The sequence below is a fragment of the Erinaceus europaeus genome, chromosome 3 (assembly GCF_950295315.1).
Source record: "Erinaceus europaeus chromosome 3, mEriEur2.1, whole genome shotgun sequence".
Classification (NCBI taxonomy): domain Eukaryota; kingdom Metazoa; phylum Chordata; class Mammalia; order Eulipotyphla; family Erinaceidae; genus Erinaceus; species Erinaceus europaeus.
Genome location: NC_080164.1, coordinates 108,172,635 through 108,200,581, shown reverse-complemented (window position 1 = coordinate 108,200,581; position 27,947 = coordinate 108,172,635). Strand labels below are relative to the sequence as shown.

The window sequence follows — 27,947 nt, the reverse complement described above, 5'->3', positions numbered from 1 at the left end:
AGTGCACTCATCCAGCTTTTCTGCTGCTTTGCCTTGCAGGGGATGAGGGGAGCGTCCCCGCTGACATCGCCACACTGCTCAAGACGTCCATGGGCCTGTGACAAAGCCAGCTTCCTGCTTCCTAGGCGGGGACATGCTGCTCCCTGCATTCGAGGACAGTCACCTTCTGTGACCACGGGGCTTATGAACATTTCTACCTTTTTATAATTTCCATTTTACATTTCTCATAGTATGGACAACTTTTTTGCCACTAACTGAATTCTCCAGATGCTCACACATGAAATTAAAAGAAAAAAAAAATGTAGTCCTGAAGATGTTGAATAATCATTTTACAAAACGATTTTTGAACGGGGATTAGTTGGTGATTGTTTGTAACGAATACGCTAATGCTTTAGAAATGTCAGTATTTTTGTAATTATTTCTACCTCCAAATATATATATATTGTCTTTCACTGGAAAATGTGTGTAGATTTTTACATGTGCCTTATTTGACAATGCTTTTTGTCTTTTTGCCTGTTTTGTTTGGAATCATTTTTTTAAAATGCAGCTGTATAGATTTGCTAGCTTTCATTTTATTGCTATTAAAAGCAGATGTTCACTGCTGTCAGCAAGATCTCAACCTGAATTTAAGGTGGCATTCCATGGACTAACACCCCCAGGTCCTCCCAAGTATTCCTGTTAAAACAGATTTGTTCGAGTAGGCACTAAGTTGTTTTCCAGTGAATAGTAACTAAAGAAGCCCTTATCTTCTTCCATGGATTAATTCCTTCTGTTTATTTCCCAATTGCACTGATTGTGCTTATCAGTTCTGCCTATTATGCATGTTTTGAGTCCCCTCTCCTGGCTTTGGCTACTCTTGAAACTGTGGCCCAGTCACCCCCGTTCTCTTGACTGTGAACAGCAGTTCATTCCTGCCACATCTCCCCACATCAACATGATGTCAGCGACATTTTTCTAGCCTGCAGAACAGGCTATGAGGCTATTTCACTTTCAGACATGATGATCAGGACCTCCTAGGGCAGTGGAAATCTGTCATTACCTTTAAAATATTAATCAAAATATAGTTTGCCAGTTTCTGGAATTCCCAGTACAGGACCTTCTAATGAGAGAGCAGTGGTTCAATTCCAGTTCAGTGTGAGTGACAAAAAGTAAAATTTAGACGTACAATTGTCTATTTGATGTATGACTTTATTAATCTCCCTTTAAATTTTTGCCTGTCAGTCTATATTGCTGTCTTTATTATACATCAGTTTCTTTGTATAATTTGTGAGTTTCATGTGTGTTTTTATTATGTAAATATCATAAATAAACTTATTTATAAATCAAACCCTTGTTAGTTGTTGGAGATCATCATTTTTGAGGCATCCTGACTTAGGGAGATGGCAGGCGCTACACTCCTAGATTCAGGAGACAAATGAAGCTCTGACAGTGGTTCTTGGTATATCAGAGACAGGAAACTCATGACTTGGTAGACTTCCCCATCTGGAAACTACTGCACGCACTCAGCACCATGGGAGTGTACTGAGAGGAATCTGCAGACACCATTACTGCCTCCTGTATCAGTACTCAGCCAGTTATGTCTTTGGGATATTACAGAGTTCTCAGAGCCTTTCTGTATTGACATCTTCAGTGATAAGGTGATTCTGTTGTTCTTGTTGTTAACTGTTAAGTCCATGTTTTTATCTTTTAACGAAGTGTAGTTTGCTCTGTTACATTGTAGCTGTAATAAAAATGTTTGATCTTAAGTTGTATTTTCACACCCTTTTTAATACTTGTTAATCCCCTCTCCCCTTGCCCTTGAAGAAAAGATAACTGTGCACAAGTGAGGTCAAACTATGTTCTTAATATTGTGTTTTTCAATAAAATGGAATTTATTACTTAGGGTGTATTCTCATTAGTCCCTTTATTGGACTGAAAGGTGTAAAGACTGTGATCCATTATCAGTCAGGAGAGCAAATGAAACTAGTTGGTGAAGTACTTGACTCAGTGATAGTTTTTTTAAGAGTGGAAATCCTGGAGGTCATAGCACACCTAGTTAAACGTAAGGACTGCTAAGCACAAGGTTTGAGCCCCTGGCTTCCCACCTGCAGGGGGGACACTTCACAACTGGTGAAGCAGGTCTGCAGGTGTCTCTTCCTCTCTTACCTCCCTTTCCTCTCTCAATTTCTCTGTCCCTTCTGTTCTTATTTTTAATTTATGTCCATGAGTGAGATCATCCCATATTCATCTTTCTCTTTCTGGCTTATCTCACTTCACAAGATTGCTTCAAGCTCCATCTAAGATGAGGTGAAGAAGGTGAATTCACCATTTTTAGTAACTAAAGTATTCCATCATGTATGTAAACAACAACTTCCTCAGCCAGTCATCTGTTGGATACCTGGGTTGCTTCCAGGTTTTGGCTATTACAAATAGTGCTGCTATGAACATAGGTGTATACAAATACTTTTGGATGGGTATGTTTGGTTCCATAGGATATATCCCCAGAAGAGGAATTGCAGGGTAATAGGGAGGGTCCATTTCTAGCCTTGTGAGAGTTCTCCAGACTGCTCTGCACAGGGGTTGAACTAATTTACATACCCACCAGCAGTGCAGGAGGGTTTATTTCCAGCATTTGTTGATGCTGCCTTTCATACTGCTTTCAAAGACAGCTTTATCTTTTTAATAGTTATGTCATACTCCATTTCCTGTGTGTACCACAACTGCCTGATCCAGTCACACACAGGTTGATGGGGTTTTAGTTTGATTCTGTGTTTTGGCTGTCAGGAATCATATTGCTGTGAGCATAGAGGTACAGATGTCCTCTCAAATTAGTGTTTTCATCTTGGGATGGATACCTAGGAGTGATACTGCTGGATCATATGCTATCTTTTAAAAAAATGTTTAGAGCCAGAAATTGAGTAGGAAGGGAGAGCAGGGGCTTGAATCTGGGTCCTTTTGCACCTGGTAACATGCATCTAACCAGGTATACTATTGCTGGCCTCTCTTCTCACTCTCTAAATCTCTGTTCTTTCAGTGTGAGGGCTTTTGCAAGTCTCACTTCCTCTGGAATTCCATCTTCTTTGTCTGTTATGTCCATTAAGTCAGCCTTACCAAGTCCTGACTTGGAGCTTCTGCACTCATCCCCTCCGTTTATCTGTACATCTCATTGCTGTCACTCTGTACTGCAAACTCACCCTTGAGTCGTCCAGTCCCTTTTTAGAGAAAGAAAGCGAGAGACCGAGTTCTGGTGGTGGGAATTGTGTGGAGTTTTACCCCTCTTATCCTATGATTTTGTCAATGTTTCCTTTTTATAAATAAAAAATTTAAAAAAAAAAGAGAGCGAGAGACCACAGCACTGATGGCTCCTTCCATGATGTGGGCGGGGCTAGAGCCTGGGTTGTGTAGATGACATGACGAAGCAGCACACTATCCAAGCGCTCTGAGGGAGGACCCACTTGCTCACAGGAGACTTGAGCCCCCCTCTCTCCAGTTTATGGTCGCGGGAGCTGCCATCCAGACTCTGGGGTGGGGTGTGCATGTTAAGGAACTAAACTGACCAGCATCCAGGCTGGAACCTGTGCACTCTGTGTCCTCAGTCATAATCTAATGGAAAACTACCCTAGTGGGGGTTGTATTGTTATGTGGAAAACTGAGAAATGTTATGAATGTACAAACTATTGTATTTACTGGTGACTATAAAACAATCCCCCAATAAAGGAAAAAAATGTTTTTAAAAAAGTGTGTGTGGGGAAACAAACTGGAAAGGAGGTGGTCTTTTGTCCTTTTTTTATTACTTATTTCTTCTCCAGGGTTATTCCTGGGGCTCAGTGCTAGAACTACGAATCCACTGCTCCTGGAAGCCATTTTTTTTTTCCCATTTTATAGGACAGAACAGAGATAAATTGAGAGAGGAGGGGAGATAAAAGACACCTGCAGACCTGAGTCACTGCTTGTGAAGTGTCCCCCTTGCAGCTGGGGAGCAGGGGCTCAAACACAGATCTTTGCGGGGTCATATGTGCTCAGGTGAGCCACTGCCTGGCCCCTATCATTATTATTATTATTATTATTAATATTTCATCATCACCAGGACATGGCCACTTAGGTTGACTTTTTCTGATAGAGGCAGAGAGTGAAAGGGACCAAAGCATCAAAGCTTCCTCTGAACCCAGTGGGGGTCAGACTTGAACCTGGGTCACACACAGCAAAGCAGGCACACTCTCCAGGTGAATTATTTTGCCGGATCTACCCTTTTAGTTTTTTGAAGCAAGCTATGGCAATGATGACATCTTATTATTATTAATTATTATTTAATAAAGACAGGCAGAGAAACAAAGAGGCCACAGCTTCCTGCAATGCAGTGGGGACGGGTCGAACCTGGGTTGTGCCCATGGCAGAGCAGCACACTATCCAAGGGAGCTATTTTCCCAGCCCAGAGATGCCATCTTGAGGGGGCTAGGGAGGTGAGTGGGGAGCGGGGCCAGGGCTTCTAGGGGCGGGGCCGCTGTTGCCAGGGGCGTGGCCGCAGGCTCAGAGCTTAGTATGAGGTCTGCGCTGCATCCAACTGGCGATGGCAGGCAGAGCCTGCACCTTGTCCCGCAGCGCCACCAGACTGGGCTGAGCGTCCAGCAAGTTGGGCTTAAAGACCAGGAGTGTGGTGCTGCAGATTTCCCAGTAGAAGTCGGCCCATGTGACCTGGATTCAAGGGAAAAGGAAAGTCATTTGGGAAAGATACTGCCCAACCAAACCTTTTCTTTCCTTCCTCCCTCCCTCCCTTCCTCCCTTCTTTCTTTCCTTCCTTCCTTCCTTCCTTCCTTCCTTCCTTCCTTCCTTCCTTCCTTCCTTCCTTCCTTCCTTTCTTTTTTAAATCTTTATTTATTTTGGATAGGACAGAAGTTGTAGAGGGAGATGGAGAGGGAAAGAGACAGACCTGCTTCACCACTTGTGAAGATTCCCCCCTGCAGGTGGGGATGGGAGGCTGGAACCTGGGTCCTTGTGCATTGTAACACGTGCACTCAACCAGGTGCACTGGGCCCTTTTTTTTTTTTCTTCATGGGTCCAGGGAGACAGCTCAGCAGTAGAGCACAGCACTTGCATGCCTGAGACCCCTGATGGCCCAGGCCTAATCTGTAGCACTGACACATGCCAGAGCTGGGCAGTTCTCTGACCTCTGTCTCTCTCATAAAAATGAATCTTAAAAAAATTAATAATTTGGGGCTGGCAAAATAGCTCACTTGGAGGGAGCATTGTGGGGTCTCTCTCTTCTCTCTTCCCTCTCCCTCATGGTCTCTGTGTTAAAAAAAGTAATAATAGTAATTTCGTGTGTGACCCTGGAGGTGGTGCAGTGGCTAGAGCACTGGACTTCCCAGCCTGGTGTTGCATGTACCAGTGATACTCTGCTTCTCTCTCTTTGCTCACATTTATGAATACATAGATCTTTCAAAATATATTATTCATTTATTTTATTGGCTAGAAACAGAATTGAGAGGATAGGGAGAGATAGAAAGAGGGCAGGGGTAGATAACATAATGGTTATGCAAAGAGACTCTCATGCCTGAGGTTTCATAGTCCCAGGTTCAATTCCCTGTACCACCATAAACCAGAGCTGAGCAGGGATCTGGTGAAAGGAGGGAGTGAAGGAGGGAGAGGGAGAGGGAAGGGGAGGGAGAGAGGAGGAGGGGGAGGGGGAGAGGGAGAGGGAGAGGGAGAGGCAGAGGGAGAGGGAGAGACATGTACAGTACTACTTCACTGCTCATGAAGCTTCCCCACTGCAGGCTTGAACTCAGGTCCTTGCTCACTGAGACGTGTGCTTGACTGGGTGTACGACCAGCTGGGTCTGAATACATAGATCTTTAAAAAATGTTTTGTCTTACTATAGAGACAATACATGAGGGCTGAGTTGTGGCACACCTGGTTGAGCGCACTTGTAACAATGCGCAAGGACCCTTGTTTGAACCCCCAGTCCCCACCTACAGGGGGAAAGCTTCACGAGTGGTGAAGCAGGGCTGTAGGTGCCTCTGTGTCTCTCTCCCTCTATTCCTACCATCTCAATTTCTGGCTGTCTCTATCCATTAAATAAAGATAACATACTTTTTAAAAAAGAGACAATGCTTCAGAGGACCTAGTGGGGATTGTATTGTTATATGGGAAACTGGGGAATGTTATGCATGTACAAACTATTGTACTTACTGTTGAATGTAAAACATTAATTCCCCAATAAAAAAAATCAGAAAAAAAAGAGACAATGCATGTATGATAGAAAGTTATAGCGAATGCCACACCCCCAGCACTCATAGCTGGTGAATACCAATTTCTGGTGCCTCAGGGGTTTCCTATGTGCTGCGTGCTTTGCCTACAGTGGAGGGCCTCCGTCCATACTTTCCTGACTCTTCTGCCTCCCTGTGATAAGCCATCCTCCCTCCTCCTTCCCTCCCTCCCCCTCTCCTGCCCTCCCTTCTTTTTTTTTTTTAAATATTTATTTTATTTATTTATTCCCTTTTGTTGCCCTTGTTGTTTTATTGTTGTAGTTATTATTGTTGTTGTCGTTGTTGGATAGGACAGAGAGAAATGGAGAGAGAAGGGGAAGACAGAGAGGAAGAGAGAAAGATAGACACCTGCAGACCTGCTTCACCTCCTGTGAAGGGACTCCCCTGCAGGTGGGGAGCCGGGGTTCGAACCGGGATCCTTATGCCGGTCCTTGTGCTTTGCGCCACCTGCGCTTTAACCCGCTGCGCTACAGCCCGACTCCCTTGTCCTCCCTTCTTTCCTTCCTTCCTTCCTTCCTTCCTTCCTTCCTTCCTTCCTTCCTCCCTCCCTCCCTTTATTTCTTGCAGTATTTATTATTTATTGGATAGAGACAAATCAAGAGAGGAGAGGGTGATAAAGGAAAGAGAAACACCTGCAGGCCTGCTTCACTGCTCATGAAGCTTCTCCCCTGCAGGTGGGAAGCAGAGGCTTGAACCAGGGTCCTTTTGCATGGTAATGTGTGTGCACACAACCAGGTGTGCACCACCCAGCCACTGATAATCCATTTCCCTTGGATTAAATGCTCATTCTGTACTTTCCCATATTCCTAAAGTATCCTTTGTGGGGCAAAGCCAAGCCTATTCTTGGCCATGGTTTCCCCCTCCTCCTCCTCCTCTTCTCTCTTTCCCTTCCTTCCTTCCTTCCTTCCTTCCTTCCTTCCTTCCTTCCTTCCTTCCTTCCTTCCTTTCTTCCTTCCTTATAGAGGGAGAGGCAGAGGCAAAGGCAGAGGCAGGCAGAGAGAGAGAGAGAGAGGAAACCACAGCAACAAAACCAAAACTTCATTCAATGTACTAGAGTCTGATTCTAGTCTAGCTCACTATTTCACTGTTGTTAGATGATACTCTTTCTTGAAGAGATTTACTACTGGCATGCTTGGTGATGTCTCTCCACCTTCTATACTGTTAGCATCAATTTGGCAGCCTCATTTGTTTCACTTTGCTTCTGCTTTCTTGTGATAACTTCAGAATTTTTTATGTAGGGACTGGGTGGTGACACACTTGATTTAGCATATATATATTACACTGAAGAATGACCCAGTTCAAGCTCCATGTCCCCACCTGCAAGGGGGAAGCTTCACCAGTGGGAAAGCAGTGCTGTAAGTCTCTCTTTTCCCCTCTCTATCTCCCCTTTCCCTCTCAGTATCTATCTCTATCCTATAAATAAATTATTAATTTTAAAATGATAATTTTGTTGTTATAAAATCCATATTTTTAATTTTAATTTTTAAAATTTCTTTTATCTTTTTATTTATTGGATAGAGACAGCCAGAAATTGAGAGGGTAGGAAGAGACAGAGAGGAAGAGAGACAGAGAGACACCTGCAACACTGCTTCACCACTCAAAAAGCTTTCCTCCTGCAGTTGGGGACCGGGGGCTTGAATCTGGGTCCTTGAATGTTGTAACATGTGTGCTTAACCAGGTGTGCCACCACTTGGCCCATATAAAATATTTTAGTTTATAAAATATTTCAGTTTATAAAATATTATGGTTCTGACAGTAAGTCAAAAATGTTTGTCTGTAGTGGGGGTTATATTGTTATATGGAAAATGTTATGCATGTACAATCTATTGTATTTACTGTCGAATGTAAAGCATTAATTTCCCAGTAAAGAAATTTTTTTAAAAAAAGGTCTGTCGGAAAAAGTTTAATGTTTATTTGTACTCTCTGATTTCTCAACATGTCTATGTAAATACATATAACAAAGAAATAGTTGTAAGCATATGTACATATATTTTGAAGATGTAAAAAATACTCACAGAGTTACCAACAAACCACTCTTTATCTCCTAAATATGTATCCAAATCTCGCAGTAGACAGGGTGCTTCGTACGTAAGCAGTTCATTAAATACTTGGTCCTAGGAGACAGAGAGAAAGGTGACTTAAAGGATAATGGAGAAAATAAATAGGGGCTGGGTGGTGGTGCACCTGGTTAAGCACACATAATATTGTGCACAAAGATGCAGGTTCAAGTACCCAGTCCCCCCTGCCTGCAGGGGGAAAGCTTCACAAGCAGTGAAGCAGAGCTGCACGTGTGTCTCTGTCTCTCTCTCTCTCCCTCCCCTCTTAATTTCTGTCTCTATCCGGTTTCATATATGATGAGAGAGAAAGAATAGAATACATTACATGATTTGGAGACCAAATAAAATGTCCATCTTTATCCTTGCATAAAAGTTTGGGGAAGGGAGTCGGGCTGTAGCACAGCGGGTTAAGCGCAGGTGGCGCAAAGCACAAGGACCGGCATAAGGATCCCGGTTCGAACCCCGGCTCCCCACCTGCAGGGGAGTCGCTTCACAGGCAGTGAAGCAGGTCTGCAGGTGCCTATCTTTCTCTCCTCCTCTCTGTCTTCCCCTCCCCTCTCCATTTCTCTCTGTCCTATCCAACAACAACAACAACAATAATAACTACAACAATAAAAAACAACAAGGGCAACAAAAGGGAATAAATAAATAAAATAAATATTTAAAAAATGAAAAACAAACAAAAGTTTGGGGAAAAAACTTTTATTTTCAAAATTTGGATATTCTGGAAATAGACGTCTGTTCTTTCTTTTCTTTTTTTCTTTTTGGATAGAGCAGAAAGAAGTTGGGAAAGGAGGGGAAGCTAGAGAGGGAGAGAGAAAGAACCTGTAGACCTGTTTTATCAAGTGTGAAGACTCCCCCCCCACCTCACAGGTGGGGTGCTAGGGGCTCAAACCATGATCCTTGTGCAAGTCTTTATGCTTGGTATTATGTGCACTTAACCTGCTGCACCACCCCCTGGCCATCCCATATTTTTCGTTTCTTCTTTTTTTTTCCTCAAGAGTTATCGTTGGGGCTTAGTGCCTGCACTACGAATCCACTGCTCCTGGAGGCCACTTTTCCACTTTGTTGCCCTCGTTGTGGCCCTTGTTGTTGTTGTTGTCGTCATTTTTATTGTTGTTGGATAGGACAGAGAGAAACTGAGAGAGGAGGGGAAGACAGAAGGGGGAGAGAAAGATAAGACACCTGCAGACCTACTTTACCACTTGTGAAGCGACCACCCTGCAGATGGGGAACTGGGAGCTCCAACTGGGATCCTTGTGCCGGTCCTTGCGCTTTGTGCCGTGTGTACTTAATCCAGTGTGTTACTACCTGGCCCTATTTTTCTTTTTTATTTATTTAGTTATTATTGGATAGGTAAAAACTGAGAAGAATGAGGGAGACAGAGAGGGAAAGAGACAGAGAGATACCTGTAGCCCCACTTTACCACTCATGAAGGTTTTCCCCTATAGGTGGGAAGGAGGTTTGAACCTGGGCCCTTGCACACTGTAATGCAAGTGCTTAACCAGGTGCACCCCAGCCTGGCTCCTAATTCTATATTTTCCTTTTTTTAAATTTTGATTTATTTTTATTTTTATTTATTTTTATTTATTCCCTTTTGTTGCCCTTGTTTTATTGTTGTAGTTATTATTGTTGTTGTTATTGATGTCATCGTTGTTGGATAGGACAGAGAGAAATGGAGAGAGGAGGGGAAGACAGAGAGGGGGAGAGAAAGACAACTGCAGACCTGCTTCACTGCTTGTGAAGTGACTCCCCTGCAGGTGGGGAGCCGGGGTCTCGAACTGGGATCCTTATGCCGGTCCTTGCACTTTGCACCACCTTCGCTTAACTCACTGCGCTACCGCCTGACTCCCTTATTTTTATTTTCTATCAGAGTACTGATCAGCTCTGGCTAATGTGTGGGGGATTGACCCTGGGACCTTAGAGCCTCAGGCAGGAAAGTCTGTTTGCATAACCATTATACTATCTCCCCCACCCAGTCTGTATTTTTCTATCATCCTCATACTTGTGTGATATTGGGGGTGAAGGGGCTCAGAGGTAGAGCACTTACATGTGAGAGGCCCCAAGTTCAATCTGCAGCATGAAGCATTACACAGCTCAACAGCAATGCAAAGAAGTAAAAAAAAGTGAACAAAAGGTCTAAACAGACAGCTTTCTACAGAAGTTACACATATGGCCTATAAGGAGTGCTGCAACACTTCACTTACCTTTAGAAAAATGCAAATTAAAACCACAATGAGCTGTTAACCTCTCACCTATGCAAATCAAGAGAGGACAAGTGTTAGAGAGGATGTGGAAATAAACGGAGCTCTGTTCCACTGCTGGGGGTGCCTATTGGGGCAACCCCTTTGGAAGACTGTACGGAGACTCCTCAAACAAGTAGACATGGAAACATGTTACTATATGATCCAGCAATACTACTCTTACGCATTTGTCCAAAGGGCACAGAAACATCAGTTCCAAGGGACATGTACACTCCTTATGCTCATTGATGCGTTTCGTTCACAATCGCCAGAGAGTAGAAGCAGCTGACATGTGACTGGCTAAAGAAGCTATGGGGCATATACTCAATGAAGTACTACTGTCTGGTTAGAAAAAGACTATATTGGGGGTTGGGGGATAGATAGCATAATGGTTATGCCTGAGGCTCCAAAGTCCCAGGTTCAATACCCCACACTACCATAAGCCAGAGCAAATTAGTGCTCTGGTAAAAAACAAATAAACAGAAAGACATGATTTTGTCTTTTAGGACAAAATGGATGGAATTTGAGGTGATGATGTAGAAGAAAGTAAGTATGGAAGAGAAAGACAGCCACCAGCTGGTTCCACTCATGTGGAATAGAGTTGAAACACATGCACTTATAAAAAACATAGAACATAGAACTGCAAACTTTCTATAGGATTTTGTGAAACTATGGTGAGGGTGAGAATACAGAGTACTGGCTGTGGGTGTGTGGAACTATTCCCTGTAATTTTAGAATTAGAAACTTGTAGACCACTAGTAAACTAAGACATAATAAAGAAGGGGGGAAAAGAAGGGAAGAGGGGCCAGGTGGTGGTGCACCTGGTTGAGTGTACGTTACAGTGAGCAAGGATCTCAACCTGTCAACTCCCGAGTCCCACGGAGAAGCAATTAAAGAAGCCAGAACACCTACCTTCTGCACCCCAAAAACAACCTTGGTCCATACTCTCAGCTAGGGGGAGAAGTGATTGGAAGAAGAAGGTAAGAGGGCTCTGAACTCCAGCTCCATCAGGTCCCAGAGAGAGAGGAGGAAAACAGGAGAGGCATGTGGAGGTGGTAATGGTTTGAGTGGCTTGGAGGGGGAGAGAGAATTGGATCAGGAAGAAAAAGGGGGCATGTGTATAAACGTGGACAAGTGGACAAACAGCTGTAGAGATGATGGTTGGCCCATGTCTACAACCTTAGGGGAACTGCAGGGGCTTGCAGTGGGGAGACTGAAGATTCAGAACCCTGGTGGTGGGAATGGAGTGGATTTATACCCCTGTTGACGTGTAATTTTGTAATGCAATATTAAATCACTAATAAAATTTAAAACAAACAAACAAAAAAACCCCAATGTGCAAGGACCCAGGTTCAAGCCCACCTGCAGAGGGAAAGCTTCACGAGTGGTGAAGTAGTGCTGAAGGTGTCTCTCTGTCTCTCTCCATCACCCCCTTCCCTCTCCATTTCTGGATGACTCTGTCCAACAAATAAAGATAATAAAAAATTTTAAAAAGAGATAAAAATTTAAAAAAGCATTTTCTAGTAAATCCTAGACTCTCACCTACTACACTCAGTGGCCTATGAAATTTCCCATTCCCTCTTCCACAGAAAGTTAAAGCAGGAACTATCCCTCCCCCCAGTCATTGCTGTGGTATTTGATCTAGCAAATGACTTCTCCAAAAAGTAGGGAGGGCTGTGTGCTTCTCCAGAGTGACCTTTAGAGAGTCAACTGTCAGGAGCCAGGTGGTGGTGCACCTGGTTGAGCACACAGTACAATGAACAAGGACCCAAGTTCGAGCCCCCAGTCTCTACCTGCAGGGTTGAAAGCTTGGTAAGTGGTGAAGCAGGGCTACAGGTGTCTCTCTGTCTACCTCCCCTTTCCCTCTCAATTTCTGACTGTCTCTATCCAATAAATAATGATAATAATAATTTAAAAAATGAGTCAACCATCTGGGCTCACTAGTGCCAAGTTCAAGCCTGGCCCCTGCTGTATTGAAGGAAATTGCAATGTTGTCTTCTTTTTTTTTTTTTTTTTTTTTTTTTTTTTTGCTATAGGGTCATTGCTGGGGCTCAGTGCCTGCACTACAAATTCACTGCTGCTGGAGGCTATTTTTTTCCTTTTTTTTTTTGTTTTTATTTTTATTTATTTATTTTTTTAAATGACACAAACATTTTTTAAATTTTTTAAATATTTATTTTATTTATTTATTCCTTTTTGTTGCCCTTGTTGTTTTATTGTTGTAGTTATTATTGTTGTTGTCGTTGGATAGGACAGAGAGAAATGGAGAGAGGAGGGGAAGACAGAGAGGAGGAGAGAAAGATAGACACCTGCAGACCTGCTTCACCGCCTGTGAAGCGACTCCCCTGCAGGTGGGGAGCCGGGGTTCGAACCGGGATCCTTATGCTGGTCCTTGTGCTTTGCGCCACCTGCGCTTAGCCCGCTGCGCTACCGCCCGACGTTGTCTTCTTTTTCATTCTCTCTTGTCTTCCTTCTCTATCTCTACCAACAACGAAAACAGAACAAAACAAACAAACAAAAAAGAGCCAGCTGTCAAAATCACAGCACTGAGGCAGAACCACTAACATTCCCTCAGTTGAACTCATTTCCACGTCTACTTTGTCCTCAGAGAAAAAAGAAACAGAGGCATTGGGAGGCTGAGCTCACATTAAACCATGTACATCGACCTGGGCTCAAGCTCCGGGTTCTCACCTGTCGGGAATCTTCATCACCAGGGAAACAGTGCTGCAGATCTCTTTCTCTCTCTCTCCTTTTTAAAAAAATATTTTTATTATATTTATTTATTTATTGGATAGAGACGATCAGAAATTGAGAGGGGGAGATAGAGAAGGAGAGAGACAGAGAGACACCTGCAGCCCTGCTTCACCACTCATGAAGCTTTCCACCTACAGGTGGGGACCAGGGGCTTGAACCTGGGTCCTTGTGCACTGTAGTGTGTGCACCTAACCAGGTGCACCACCACCGGCCCCTCTCTCTTTCCTTCTTTTATTTATTTATTTATTTATTTATTTTCCCTTGTGATGCCCTTGTTGTTTTATTGTTGTAGTTATTGTTGTTGTCATTGTTGGATAGGACAGAGAAATGGAGAGAGGAGGGGAAGGCAGAGAGGGGGAGAGAAAGACAGACACCTGCAGACCTGCTTCACCGCCTGTGAAGCGACTCCCCTGCAGGTGGGGAGCCGGGGGCTACAACTGGGATCTTTATGCCGGTCCTTGCGCTTTGTGCCACCTGTGCTTAACCCACTGTGCTACCACCAGATTCCCTCTTCTCTTTCCTTCTTTAACTCCCCCTCTCCTCTTTCAATCTCTCTCTGTCCTATCAAATGAAAGGAAAATAGACATAAACAAAGAAACAGGCACTTCAAAAGAAGAGACACTAGAGGGAGTCGGGCAGTAGCTCAGCGGGTTAAGCATAGGTGGCAAAAAGCGCAAAGACTGGCATAAGGATTCCGGTTGGAGCCCGGGCTCCCCACCTGCAGGGGAGTCACATCACAGGGGGTGAAGCAGGTCTGCAGGTGTCTGTCTTTCTCTCCCCCTCTCTGTCTTCCCCTCCTCTCTCCATTTCTCTGTCCTATCTAACAACAACAACATCAATAACTACAACAACAACAACGACGAAAACCACAAGGGCAACAAAAGAGAATAAATACATATTAAAAAAAAAAAGGACACTGGTGTAAACCCCAGTATTTGTGGGGCTCCCTGGTTCACAGCTCTGAATTTACCATTTCTATTATATTCAAATTTGTTCTAGTTTAAACACTGAGCTCTGGATAACAAGTAAGGAACCATTTCTGTCTGAGGCTAAAGCACATGGCACCTTTTTCAAGGTCTTTGCTTTTGAAATTTTTTTTTACCTGACCACAAGGTGGCAGCAGTGAAAACCTGATGAGCCTGCAGCCTGCAGAGACCTGGCTTTTTTTTTTAATTAAAAAAAAAATTAATTAATTAACTCCTTTTGTTGCCCTTGTTGTTCTGTTGTTGTAGTTATTATTGATGTCATCGTTGTTGGATAGGACAGAGAGAAATGGAGAGAGGAGAGGAAGACAGAGAGGGGGAGGGAAAGACAGACGCCTGCAGACCTGCTTCACCGCCTGTGAAGTGACTCCCCTGCAGGTGGGGAGGCGGGGGCTCGAACCGGGATCCTTACGCCAGTCCTTGGGCTTAGCGCCACCTGCGCTTAACCCGCTGCGCTACCGCCCAACTCCCTAGACCTGGCTTCTAAATACTGTGCTACCCAGCGGGGGCTTAAGTCCTAAGGCCCTGCCTGTGGTGTTGCTGCCCCTTCTCCCCGCCTATGGCTGGCTCTGGAAGCTGGGCTGCTACAGTCTGTGGGTAACATTTGCTTTTGAAGCTGATGATACGGAAGAGCAGCGTGCTCCTAATGCAGAGAGAGGGTAACCCCTCCTACCATAAACCTTCACAGAATATTTTCTCTGCTGTAGAGCCTACAAAGGACCTTTTATTCATTCTCTACCCATCCACAGGTACTTAGGGCTACTTCAAAGTGGATTAGGAGATGTCCCTAATGTATAAAATAAGAATTTGAGAGAGAGGGAGCAAGAGAGATACCTCAGAACCAAGGCTTTCTCCAGTTCGGTGGGGGCCAGATTCGAACCTGGGTCAAGTGCAGGGAGAATCAGGTGCACTGTCTTGCTGACTTCCTTCTGTGTTTTATTTATTTATTTATTTATTTATTTATTTATTTATTTATTTCCATATTCCCTCTGTGTCTGTCTCTGTCTGAAAAATCCCAGAGCAGTGAAGTCCAGCGATGACAGAAAAATTAAAGAGAAATAATAAATTGATAAACAGTGGTCTGGGAGATGGCGCAGTGGATTAGACATTGGACGAGGTCCTGAGTTCAATCCTCAGCAGCACATGTACCAGAGTGATGTCTGGTTCTTTTTCTTATCTTTCTCACTAATCAATACAAAGTTTAACCACTCAGCGGTGAAGGTAGATAGCATAATGGTTATGCAAAGAGACTCATGCTTGAGGTTCCGAAGTCCCAGGTTCAATCCCTGCACCACTATCAGGCAGAGCCGAGCAGTGCTCTGGGAAAAAAAAAAAAAAAAGAATAATCACTCTAAAATTTGAGAACTCTGGGATCCAAATAGGTCACATATAAAAGGTCAGTCCTTAAACTGGATTTTACTTGATATTATTACTATTATTTTGGCCACCAGGTTTATTTCTGGGATGTCACACATGCACAATGACACAGCTTTGGGTGGCCATTGTTTTCCTACTTTTTGTCTTTTTACCAGCGCCCTGCTTAGCTCTAGTTTGTGGTGGTGTAGGGAACTGAACCCGGGACCTGGGAGCCTCAGGCTCAAGAGTCTTTTTGCATAACCATTATGCTATCTACCATCCCCCCCACCCCATCATTGTTTTCATTTTAGATAGAGGGTAACACAGACTTCTGTAGCCCTGCTCCACTGCTCATGAAGCTTCCCCCTTGCAGATGGGGACAGGGGGCTTGAATCCATGTCCTTGCACAGGGTAACATGTGAGCCCAACTGGGTGCACCACTGCCCGGCCTCTCAGATGAAACTTTCCAAAGTGCCTGGCACACAGTCTGGCTGGTGTGTGTGAGCACTGGCAGTGGAAGCAAAGGGGTGCAGTTACTTTGACATCTTGTCTCTTCTCTGCCCAGGGGAAGCGGGACATGAAGTCGTCCAGGGTGTCTACGACTGCATCAACCTGGCATTGCTCCAGTTCTGTTTTCCCAGCCAAGTCTGTAGGCCAGAAGAGAGAGAAGGCATTTGAAAGAGATTTATTTAGGGACCCGGTGTTGGTGCACCTGGTTAAGTGCACACACTATAGTGTGCAAGGACCCAGGTTCAAGCCCCTGGTCTCCACCTGCAGGGGGAAAGCTTCACTAGTGGTGAAGTAGATCTGCAGGTCTCTCTCTTTCTCTCTCTCTCTTCTTCCTCTTAAGTTCTCTGTTCTAGCACATAAAATGGAAGAAAGAAGAAAGGTAAAGGAAGACCGTGGCCACCAGGATTCATTGCGTTGTCATTGGATTGTCCCAGTGACAACCTTGGTGGCAAGAAAAAATATTGAGACAGGAGGACAGGTGGTGGTACACCTGGTTGAGTATACACATTACAGTATGCAAGGAACTGGCTTCAGCTGGGTTCAAGGTCCTGGTCCTCACTTGCAGCAGGGAAGCTTCATGCATGGTGAAGCAGAGCTGCAGGTCTCTCTCATTCTTGCTCTCTATCTCCCCTTCTTCTTTCAAGTTCTTTCTGTATTTATCTGAAATAAATAAATAATTTTAAAAATACAGAGAGAGAGAGAAGAAGAAGGAAAGATATAAGAAAATCACTCTGGCACATGTGATACCAGGGACTGAACTCAGGACCTCATGCTTCTAAATCGAGTGCTCTAACCACTGTGACATCTCCCAGGCCACAAAAGAGGTTACTTTATGCCCACAAATGTGCCCCAGTTAATGATACATTTATTGGTGAAATGCTTTTATTTAAAAAAATTATCTTTATTTATTTATTGGATAGAGATAGCCAGAAATCAAGAGGGAAGGGGGAGATAGGGAGGGAGAAAGATAGAGAGACACCTGCAGCCTTGCTTCACCACTCAAAAAGCTTTCCCCCTACAGGTAGGGACTGGGGGCTCGAACCTGTGCAGTGTAACATGTGTACTCAACCAGGTGTGCCACCACCCGGCCTAATGCACACATTTAAATTCATGTTTACTATTATTACTGTTTAATTAGCTATTAAACAGTCTTCATCTGACTGAAATAGTAAAAAAATATGCATGAAGATTAACTACTATGCCTACCACTTCATTTTTTTCTCTTTCCTTTTAACTGGCAATTTAAAATTATATATATATATCCATTAGGGTTATCGATGGGGCTTGGTGCCAGCACTACAAATCCATCGCTCCTGGTGGCCATTTTTTTACATTTTATAGGACAGAATAGAGATAAATTGCGGGGGGGGGAGAGAAAGAGACTTGCAGCCCAGCTTCACCGCTTATGAAGTGTTCCCTTCTGCTGATGGGGTGCAGGGTCTTGAACCCAGGTCTTTGCACCTGACAACATGTACATTAACTGTGTGTCCCATTTCCTGGCACCTAGAGTAGATTTATTTTAAAACATGTATGTATGTATGTATGCATGCATTTATATGAAGGAGCAAAGAGCATCATTATGGCACATGCAATGCTGGAGACTAAACTTGGCATTTCAGGCTTGGAAGCGCAAGGGTCTCTCCGCTGTGTTCTCATCACAAGAAAATGAAAACAAAACCATGGTGTCTATGCTAAGTAGACCTGTAATTTAGCCATATGTGTATCATCATCTTTTCACGCATGAAAAATGTTGATAGGTAGCTCAAGTTAGGGAATGTCCATGGTACTTTTGTTTTTTTTCTTAAACCATATAGCACTGCTCAGCTTTGGCTAATGGTGGTGTGGTGGATTGAACCTGGGATTTTGGAGCCTCAGGCATGAGAGTCTCTTTGCATAACCATTATGCTATCTACTCACTGCCCCTTTGGGAGAAGCTTCTGTGCTGTGGGACCTTTCTCTTCCTCTCTCTCAATATTTATTTATTCATTCTTGAGAGTCGTGGGTAGGGGGCAGAGAGAGAGAAGCAGAGCATCACTCTGTCATATGCAATGCTGGGGATCACTCTCTGCTCTTCATGCTTGAGTGTCCAACACTTTGAACTTTGACGACATTATCCACTACACCATCACCCAGGCCATATCTCTTTCTCTCTTTTTAACTTGAAAACCAGTCAAACTGGAGTGCTGAAACCTAGGTAAAAACAAACACGTTCACAGCACATATGTCTATATCTTCTATTCATTTGTCTGCCTGTCTATCTATCTATCTATCTATCTATCATCTATCTATCAACCTATCTGCCTGATCTGTCATTCTTCTCTTAAGGGAAGATAGTTATACTCCACATTTTCCTAACCAGATGCCTCTCTACTTTTCTACTCTCTTTTCTTTCTACTTCTCCATTATCTGGCAATTTCCACCATTTTTCCTTTTTCTCATACCATTTTCTCTGCATAAGATGTTTTTACCCAGTAGTGTCTCAAAGTGAGGTTTAAAGAGAGGTGGAGAGAGATAAAGAGAGTGAAAGAGACCATGGCATCAAAACTTCCTTATTGTGGTGGGGTTGGGCTAGAACTTGAGTCATGCACGCAGCAAAGTAGTGCTCTGTCCACCTGAGCTATTTCCCAGGCTCTGGATTCATGTTGAAAGGAGCCTAGGAGGCAATACCAGAGAGTGATGCCTGGGTGTGAAAGCCCACCATGGAGCCCAGCCTTTCAGTTTCTCCTGTGGGAAATGAGGCTGTGTCTCCCTTTGTGAAATGGATGTGGTGACTTTACCCCTCCAGGGGTGACAAGAGGGTCTGTCAGCTCTGAATTGGGGGAGTACGGTCTTTTCACACAATTACTATTTATCTTTCTTTTGGTTGATTATTTCCCAATGAACCTTTTGCCAATTGTGAAAAGCACATGCTCCTTTTTGCCACACCCCACTCAACTCCAGAATGATGGGTCTGACAGGGTCAGCACCCTAGAAAACTCTCTTCAAGGAAGAAGAATTCTGGGAGTGGGTCTTGGCATTCTGAGCAGATCTAAATTGAAAACTCTGATTATTGTTTTCATTATGTACATGGTAATGATGCTGTGTAATTGGGGACAAACAACCCCTGTTCCCAGATTAGATACAGATGAACAGGAAATGAGGTAGACAAAGTTATGGGTCATCAAATACATAAAGTTTTAGGAAAAATTCTTAATAATACTTACTCACCTCCTCTTATGAAATATATTAAAACTCTACGTAAAATACTATCTGCTAAGCCTATTACTCAGAAATGCATCACCCCATAAAGTACGACATTACTGCCGTCTAATCAAGAAATTAGCTTTACTTTCATGTACGAAACTATTATATTTAGTGGCGACTGTAAAACATTAATCTCCCAATAAAAGGAAAAATCTTTAAAAAAAAAGAAATGAGCTTTACTTTCTGTTTCAGATATTGTTTATGTAAGGCTGAAAGATATATAAGTTCTCACTGGCTGAATAAAAATTGAGTTCAGATTCACCCTCCAACAGAGTGTGGTATATTCTGTTCTCCCCTGCGCCCATTCCTGACCCACCAGGTGGTCGCCTTCCAAGTTCCCTGATCCTTCCTGCTGCTCTTCCACTGTAGCGGTCCTTCGCACTTTTCTCTGAGGTGACCATATTTAGGGGGTTGGTGGGCCACGAGATGCAGGTCTAGAAGTTGTGGCCCCAGGACTTCCAGAGGTGGGGCTACGAGCAGCAGCAGATCTGTTTCTCTCCTCTCCTTCTCCTCTCCTCTCCTCTCCTCTCCTCTCCTCTCCTCTTTTCTCCTCTCCTCTCTTCCCCTCTCCTCTCCCGGATCAACTAGGAATACCAAAGGAGACCACCTGGGACTGAAACAAGACAGGACTAGAACGACTACAGGAACCCACCAAATCACTGGTGAGTGCAAACACACGTGGCTGGTGACAGAGAGGAGCCTAGGGAGAGACTAAGTGGCTGGTAACAGTCCAACGGTCTATCAGTTGAGACACTACCTCCAGTCTGTTCCACTAACAAGGGGACAACTGAAGGGAGGAGAGGACTCCCCAGAGACTCACCAAGTGCAACTCTGAGTCTCCACTGCTACTGCCCTCAGAATCTGAAGCAGTGGCAGGGAGGGACACTGGGGGACAAAGATCTAACCAGGAAACTCAGTAGAAGACCTATACCTCGGAGGCATAGCTGTGGCGCTGTGAAAGTCTCTTTGCATAACCACTGAACTACCTCTGCCACACCACATCTCTTGGTCAGGAGTCAGTGATTAAGCTAAGGGTCTTACTTATAGTTTAGAAGCCCTCAGGCTCCCATAGCCTACAGAGAAGAAAAAAATAAAAAGAGGATTTTAAATCACTGAGCTCCAACTCAGGGATTAAAATAATATTGAAACAACTGTTAACTTCCACCACTATGAACCCTTTAATTACCTTACTTAGACACAAGTCAATCCAGGAAATAGTGATCAGTAATTTGAAAAGTACTAAGAGAGGGAACTCATAACACAATATATAAAATGGGTAAACCAACAAGAAGAAATATTGAAGAAATGAACCAATGAACCAGGACAACAGTCCAGCTAAAAACCCCCCAAAGGGTGAAGTACAAAAAAATGAGTTCAACACCCAAATATTAGCTAAGGAAATAATCACAGGAGTGAGTAAAGAGTTTGAAAGAATTGTAATCAGAAATACAGGAACAACAAATGAGACTCTGGAAGAAAACACTAACTATCTCAAGGTTATTAGAGAGATGAAAGCTGAAAGCTGAAATAGCGGAGCTAAGAACACAACTAGCTGAACAAGCTAAAACAGTATCAGAACAGGCCAACAAAATAGATGGACTCCAGAAAACAGTAGAGGGCAGAGAGAATGGAATCAATGAGGCCGAAGACAGAATTAGCAAGATTGAGGACAAATCAGAGACAACTAAAAAAGAAGTAAGAGATCTCAAAAAGAGATTAAGAGATGCTAAAAAAACAACAGAGACTATGGGATAACTTCAAAAGAAACAATATATGCATTATTGGCTTACCAGAGGAAGAGAAGGAGAGGAAGAAAGCATTCTTTGGGCCATAATAGCTGCAAACTTCTCTAGTCTAGACAACATCAAAGACATAAAGATTCAAGAAGCCCAGAGGGTCCCAAACAGAATTAACCCAGACTTAAAGACACCAAGACACCTCATTTAGAATGGAAAGGAATAAGGATAAATAAAGGATCCTGAAGGCTGCAAGAGAAAAACAAAGAGTCACCTACAGAGGAAAACCCATAAGATTAGCAGCAGACTTCTCCATACAAACACTACAGGCCAGAAGAGAATGGCAAGATATCTATCGAGTGCTCAATGAGAAAGGCTTTCAACCAAGAATACTATATCCTGCTAGACTGTCATTCAGACTAGATGGAGGCATCAAAACCTTCTCAGACAAGCAACAGTTGAAGGAATCAAGTATCACCAAGCCTGCCCTGAAAGACGTTCTGAAAGGTCTTCTATAAACAGTCAGACCATCATAAATAGGACATATATCAGAACACTCTAAAACTCTACAAGAATGGAGTTAAAATATCTTCAATCTTTGATATCAATAAATGTCAATGGCCTGAATTCACTTATTAAATGACACAGAGTAGGAAAATGGATCAGAAAATACAACCCAACAATATGCTGTCTACAGGAAATCCACCTAACTCAACAAGACAAACACAGACTTAAAGTGAAAGGATGGAAAACTATCATACAAGCCAATGGCCCACAAAAAAGGGCAGGAACAACTATTCTCATATCTGACACGATAGACTTTAAAATAGATAAGATTAAAAAAGATAGGAATGGACACTACTTAATGTTCAGAGGATCAGTCAATCAAGAATACTTAACAATTATTAACATCTATGCACCCAATGAGAAGCCATCTAAATATATCAAATGTCTACTGAAAGGGCTACAGCAATATACTAACAGCAACACAGTCATAGTAGGGGACTTCAACACCCCACTCTCTCAACTTGACAGATCATCCAGGAAGAAAATCAATAAAGACATAAGGGTGCTGAATGAAGAGATAGATAAACTAGAACTTTTGGACATTTTCAGAGTCATTCAACCCAAGAAACTGGAATACACATTTTAATCAAGTCCACATGGGTCATTCTCAAGGATAGACCATATGTTAGGCCACAAAGACAGCATCAGAAAATTCAAGAGCATTGAAATCATCCCAAGCATCTTCTCAGACCACAGTGGAATTAAACTAACACTTAACAATCAACAAAAGATTAGTAATAGTCCCAGAATGTGGAAGCTCAACAATACACTTCTTAACAACCTCTGGGTCAAAGAGGAAATCAAGGAAGAAATCAAAATGTTTTGAGACTTCAATGAAAATGAAGACACAAGCTATCAAAATATCTGGGACACATCTAAAGCAGTATTGAGAGGGACGTTCATAGCTATACAAGCACACATTAGGAAACAAGAAAAAGCACAAATAAACAGCCTGATTGCACATCTTAAAGACCTAGAAGAAGAACAAAGGAACCCTAAAGCAACCAGAAGGACAGAAATCACTAAAGTTAGGGCAGAAATAAATAACATTGAGAATAAGAAAACCATACAAAAGATCAACGAAAGTAAATGTTGGTTCTTCAAAAAAGTGAACAAAATTGACAAACTTTTAGCCAGACTCACAAAACTAAAAAGGGAGAAGACCCAAATAAATCGGATACTAAATGAAAGAGGAGATATCACAACAGACACCGCAAAAATTCAACATATGATGCGAGGCTTCTATGAACAACTATACGCCACCAAGCTAGAGAACTTGGAAGAAATGGATGATTTCCTAGATACCTACCAACTTCCAAAACTAAGTGAAGAGGAAGTGGATAACATGAACAGGCCCATCACAGCTAATGAAATTGAAACAGTTATCAAAAATCTCCCCCCAAAAAAAAGTCCTGGACCAGATGGTTTTACGAATGAATTCTACAAAACCTTCAAAGAAGAACTAATACCTCTACTTTTAAAAGTCTTCCAGAAGATTGAAGACACTGGAATACTCCCTGCCAGCTTCTATGAAGCCAACATCACCTGATACCAAAAGCAGACAGGGACACAACCAAAAAAGAAAACTACAGACCAATATCTCTGATGAACATAGATGCTAAAATACTGAACAAAATTCTAGCCAACCAGATACAGCAGTATATCAAAAAGATTGTTCATCATGACCAAGTGGGGTTTATCCCAGGCATGCAAGGTTGGTTTAATATATGTAAATCAATCAATGTGATCCACCACATCAACAAAAGCAAGACCAAAAACCACATGGTCATATCAATAGATGCAGAGAAAGCCTTTGACAAAATACAACATCCCTTTATGATCAAAACACCAAAAAAAAAAAAAAAGGGAATAGATGGAAAATTCCTGAAGATAGTAGAGTCTATATATAGCAAACCTACAGCCAACATCATACTCAATGGAACTGGAAGCATTTCCACTCAGATCAGTTACAAGACAGGGCTGCCCACTATCACCGTTACTATTTAACATAGTGTTGGAAGTTCTTGTCATAGCAATCAGGCAGGACCAAGGAATTAAAGGGATACAGATTGGAAGAGAAGAAGTCAAATTCTCCCTATTTGCAGATGACATGATAGTATACACAGAAAAATGTAAGGAATCCAGCAAGAAGCTTTTGGAAATCATCAGGCAATATAGTAAGGTGTCAGGCTACAAAATTAACATTCAAAAATCAGTGGCATTCCTCTATGCAAACACTAAGCTAGGAGAAATTGAAATCCAGAAATCAATTCCTTTTACTATAGCAACAAAAACAATAAAATATCTAGGAGTAAACCTAACCAAAGAAGTGAAAGACTTGTATACTGAAAATTATGAGTCACTACTCAAGGAAATTGAAAAAGACACAAAGAAGTGGAAAGATATTCCATGTTCATGGGTTGGTAGAATCAACATCATCAAAATGAATATACTACCCAGAGCCATCTACAAATTTAATGCTATCCCCATCAAGATCCCAAGCACATTTTTTAGGAAAATAGAACAAATGCTACAAATCTTTATTTGGAACCAGAAAAGACCTAGAATTGCTAAAATAATCTTGAGAAAAAAGAACAGAACTGGAGGCATCACACTCCCAGATCTCAAATTGTATTATAGGGCCATTGTCATCAAAACTGCTTGGTATTGGAACATGAATAGACACACTGACCGGTGGAATCGAACTGAGAGCCCAGAAGTGATCCCCCACACCTATGGACATCTAATCTTTGACAAAGGGGCTCAGACTATTAAATGGGGAAAGCAGAGTCTCTTCAACAAATGGTGTTGGAAACAATTTGTTGAATCATGCAGAAGAATGAAACTGAACCACTGTATTTCACCAAATACAAAAAGTAAATTCTAAGTGGATCAAGGACTTGGATGTTAGACCACAAACTATCAGATACTTAGAAGAAAATATTGGCAGAACTCTTTTCCACATAAATTTTAAAGACATCTTCAATGAAATGAATCAAATTACAAAGAAGACTAAGGCAAGTATAAACCTATGGGACTACATCAAATTAAAAAGCTTCTTCACAGCAAAAGAAACCACTACCCAAACCAAGACACCCCTCACAAAATGAGATAAGATCTTTACATGCCATACATCAGACAAGAGTTGAGTTGAGCCAAACTCAACAACAAGACAACAAATAACTGCATCCAAAATTGGGGGGAGGACATGGACAGAATACTCACCACAGAAGAGATCCAACAGGCCGAGAAACACATGAAAAAATGCTCCAAGTCTCTGATTGTCAGAGAAATGCAAATAAAGACAACAATGAGATACCACTTCACTCCTGTGAGAATGTCATACATCAGAAAAGGTAACAGCAGCAAATGCTGGAGAGGGTGTGGGGTCAAAGGAACCCTCCTCCACTGCTGGTGGGAATGTAAATTGGTCCAACCTCTGTGGAGAACAGTCTGCAGAACTCTCAGAAGGCTAGAAATGGACCTACCCTATGACCCTGCAATTCCTCTCCTGGGGATATATCCTAGGGAAACCAACATATCCACCCAAAAAGATCTGTGTATACATATGTTCTTGGCAGCACAATTTGTAATAGCCAAAACCTGAAAGCAAGCCAGGTGTCCAACAACAGATGAGTGGCTGAGCAAGTCGTGGTATGTATACACAATGGAATACTACTCAGCTATAAAAAATGGTGACTTCACCATTTTCAGCCAATCTTGGATGCACCTTGAAAGAAAATTATGTTGAGTGAAATAAGTCAGAAACAGAAGGATGAATATGGGATGATCTCACTCTCAGGCAGAAGTTAAAAAACAAGATCAGAAAAGAAAACACAAGTAGAACCTGAAATGGAATTGGCACACCAAAGTAAAAGATTCTGGGGTGAATACAGGTCCACGAAGGATTCAAAGGACCTAGTGGGGGTTGTATTGTTATATGGGAAACTGGGGAATGTTATGCATGTACAAACTATTGTACTTACTGTTGAATGTAAAATATTAATTCCCCAATAAAAAATAAAAAAACAACACAAGGACAACAAAAAGAAAAATAAATAAATAAATTTTTAAAAGAAAAAAACAAGAAATAAATAATAATAATAGCATATATATTTAAAAAGAAAATATTTAAAATACTAAAAGTTTTCTAGAGATTAGTCTCCTGTTTTATCTGCAAAGCTTCTTTAGAGTTTAAAGATATCACTTGTGAAGATATGACATTTTTCATTATCATAACATATCAAAATTCTAAAATAACAGTATTCTTGGACTATTTGGTTTTCACTGTATGATACGTGCTAAATGTCTTATTTGAAAACAAGATATTCAATTTAATACTTCATATAAAACTTATAACTTAAAAAAATTAACCACTTAATGTGCTAGGTGGCTTAGTGGGTGGGGTGCAGGATTTGCAATCATGGAATCACGCTTTATACCAGAATAGGGCTTTGGCTTCTTTCTCTCAAAATAAATGGATTTTTAAAAAGTTAAAAAAAAAAGTTGTGGCCCATTTTCTCTGTATCTGGAGCTTGCATGGGTGTGGAGTGTGTGTGTGTATGGAGGGGGGTGGTTGATAAGTCTTCAGGTGAATTATAAAGGACATAAAAATGATATATAAAGTTCATAATGAAATAGTGTCTACTTAGACTTAGATGCCCTCCTAACCTACTTCCTATTATACTTCCCTCACTCACTCCAAAGCTAACCTTATCAAACCAAGGACTCCAAAAGCTGAATAAGGGCAAGAGACTGGCATACTTTAACGATGACTTTTTAGTTACTACCAGGCCACCCCATCAGCTGGGGCCCTATCTGGGGAGTCCTGAGATTCCCAAACAGACATGATGGGCCTAGACCTCAAATAAATACCTCTCTCCATTGTTACTGGTCATCTCTATCAGGAACAACAAAAAAGAACCCTTTGTGGGCCCCCATAGGCCCTTGTCCTCAATGTCGATCAACAACAGCAGAGAATGTTCCATCCTCTGAAGAGAGGCTGGACAACATACTCTATGTTCCTCCTGAGGAATGTGGGTCCCGGAATTGGGGCAGCTTCATGACCACAGAATGCGAGCTCAAATCTACAGGGATGCGGCGGTCACATAGACTCCTAAGCTAATTATGGGCCCCAGATAACATCAAATAGATGGAGTTTACAGTCAACAATATTTATACCCCTTTCCCATATTTGGAAGCTACACTCTTCCCTGAGCCAGCTTTCTGGTCCTTTTTCCAGCCATGACATCATCTCCCCTGATAATAACTTGGATCCACCTGTGTATCAGATTTCAGGCTCATAAAAATAAAAAAAAAACTAGTATAGTCATGGGCCCTTTGGAATATAACTAAAATAGACCTGCTAACTATCTACAAAATGGAGACCCCCCAACTCATCATCTGAACTATTTATTTCATGATAAGTCAACAACTCTTTTTTCAGCCACCATATTCCAGATGCTACCATGATGCCATCTGGACTTCCCTAGCCAGACAACCCCACCAATGTGTCCTGGAGCCCCACATCCCCAGATTCCCATCCTAATAGGGAAAGAGAAACAGGCTGGGTTATGGATCAACCTGTCAAAGCCCATGTTCAGCGGAAGCAATTACAGAAGCCAGACCTTCCACCGTCTGCACCCCACAATGACCTTGGGTCCATACTTCCAGAGAGTTAAAGAATAGGAAAGCTATCAGGATGGGATATGGAGTTCTGGTGGTGGGAATTGTGTGGAGTTGTACCCTGCTCATTCTACGTTTTTTGTCAGTGTTTCCTTTTTACAAATAATTTTTAAATGATATATTATTAAAAATTTTTATTTTCTTCATTTATTGGATAGAGACAACCAGAAATCAAGAGGGAAGAGGAGATAGGGAGAGAGATATCTGCAGCACTGCTTTACCACCTGCAAAGCTTTCCCCTTACAGATGGGGACTGGGGGCTCGAACTTAGGTCCTTGCTCATTGTAACAGGTGCACCACCATCTGGCCCCAAAATGATATATTCAAGAGAAAGAGGAAGAACTAGAGCAGTACTCTAGGACATGCAGTGCTGGGCATTGAATTTAGGACCTAATGCTTGAGAGTTCAATGCTGTGTCCTCTGCACTATCTCTAGGGATGCTGAGTCTAGCTATTTTGTTTTATTTATTTACCTTTTTAAGATTTATTTATGAGATAGAAAGAGAGAGGAGAAACAGGGTGGGAGTTGGGAGAGAGAACTAAAGCATCACTCTGGCACACACCATGCTGAG

At 42.3% G+C, this 27,947-nt stretch overlaps 2 protein-coding genes across 5 annotated transcripts in view; one reads left to right on the top strand and one right to left on the bottom strand.

Annotated features, from left to right (window-relative positions):
* The window catches only part of SMARCAD1 (SWI/SNF-related, matrix-associated actin-dependent regulator of chromatin, subfamily a, containing DEAD/H box 1), a 71,887-nt gene extending 70,005 nt beyond the window's left edge, over window positions 1-1,882 (top strand). For all 3 annotated transcript variants that reach the window (XM_060187729.1, XM_007524545.3, XM_060187730.1), the window contains one exon: window positions 40-1,882. In XM_060187729.1, coding sequence (XP_060043712.1) covers window positions 40-101 — 62 coding nt within the window. In that variant the 3' untranslated portion in view covers window positions 102-1,882. The remainder of the gene's footprint in view (window positions 1-39) is intronic.
* Window positions 1,883-4,264: 2,382 nt separating this feature from the next.
* Window positions 4,265-27,947, bottom strand: part of HPGDS (hematopoietic prostaglandin D synthase) — a 41,095-nt gene continuing 17,412 nt past the window's right edge. The window contains exons 4-6 of one of the 2 annotated variants that reach the window (XM_007524542.3): window positions 16,173-16,282; window positions 8,258-8,356; window positions 4,265-4,671 (exon numbers count right to left, since the gene is read on the bottom strand). In XM_007524542.3, the coding sequence (XP_007524604.1) occupies window positions 4,507-4,671; window positions 8,258-8,356; window positions 16,173-16,282 (374 nt within the window). In that variant the 3' untranslated portion in view covers window positions 4,265-4,506. The remainder of the gene's footprint in view (window positions 4,672-8,257; window positions 8,357-16,172; window positions 16,283-27,947) is intronic. The other variant, XM_016188806.2, reaches the window with a different exon arrangement.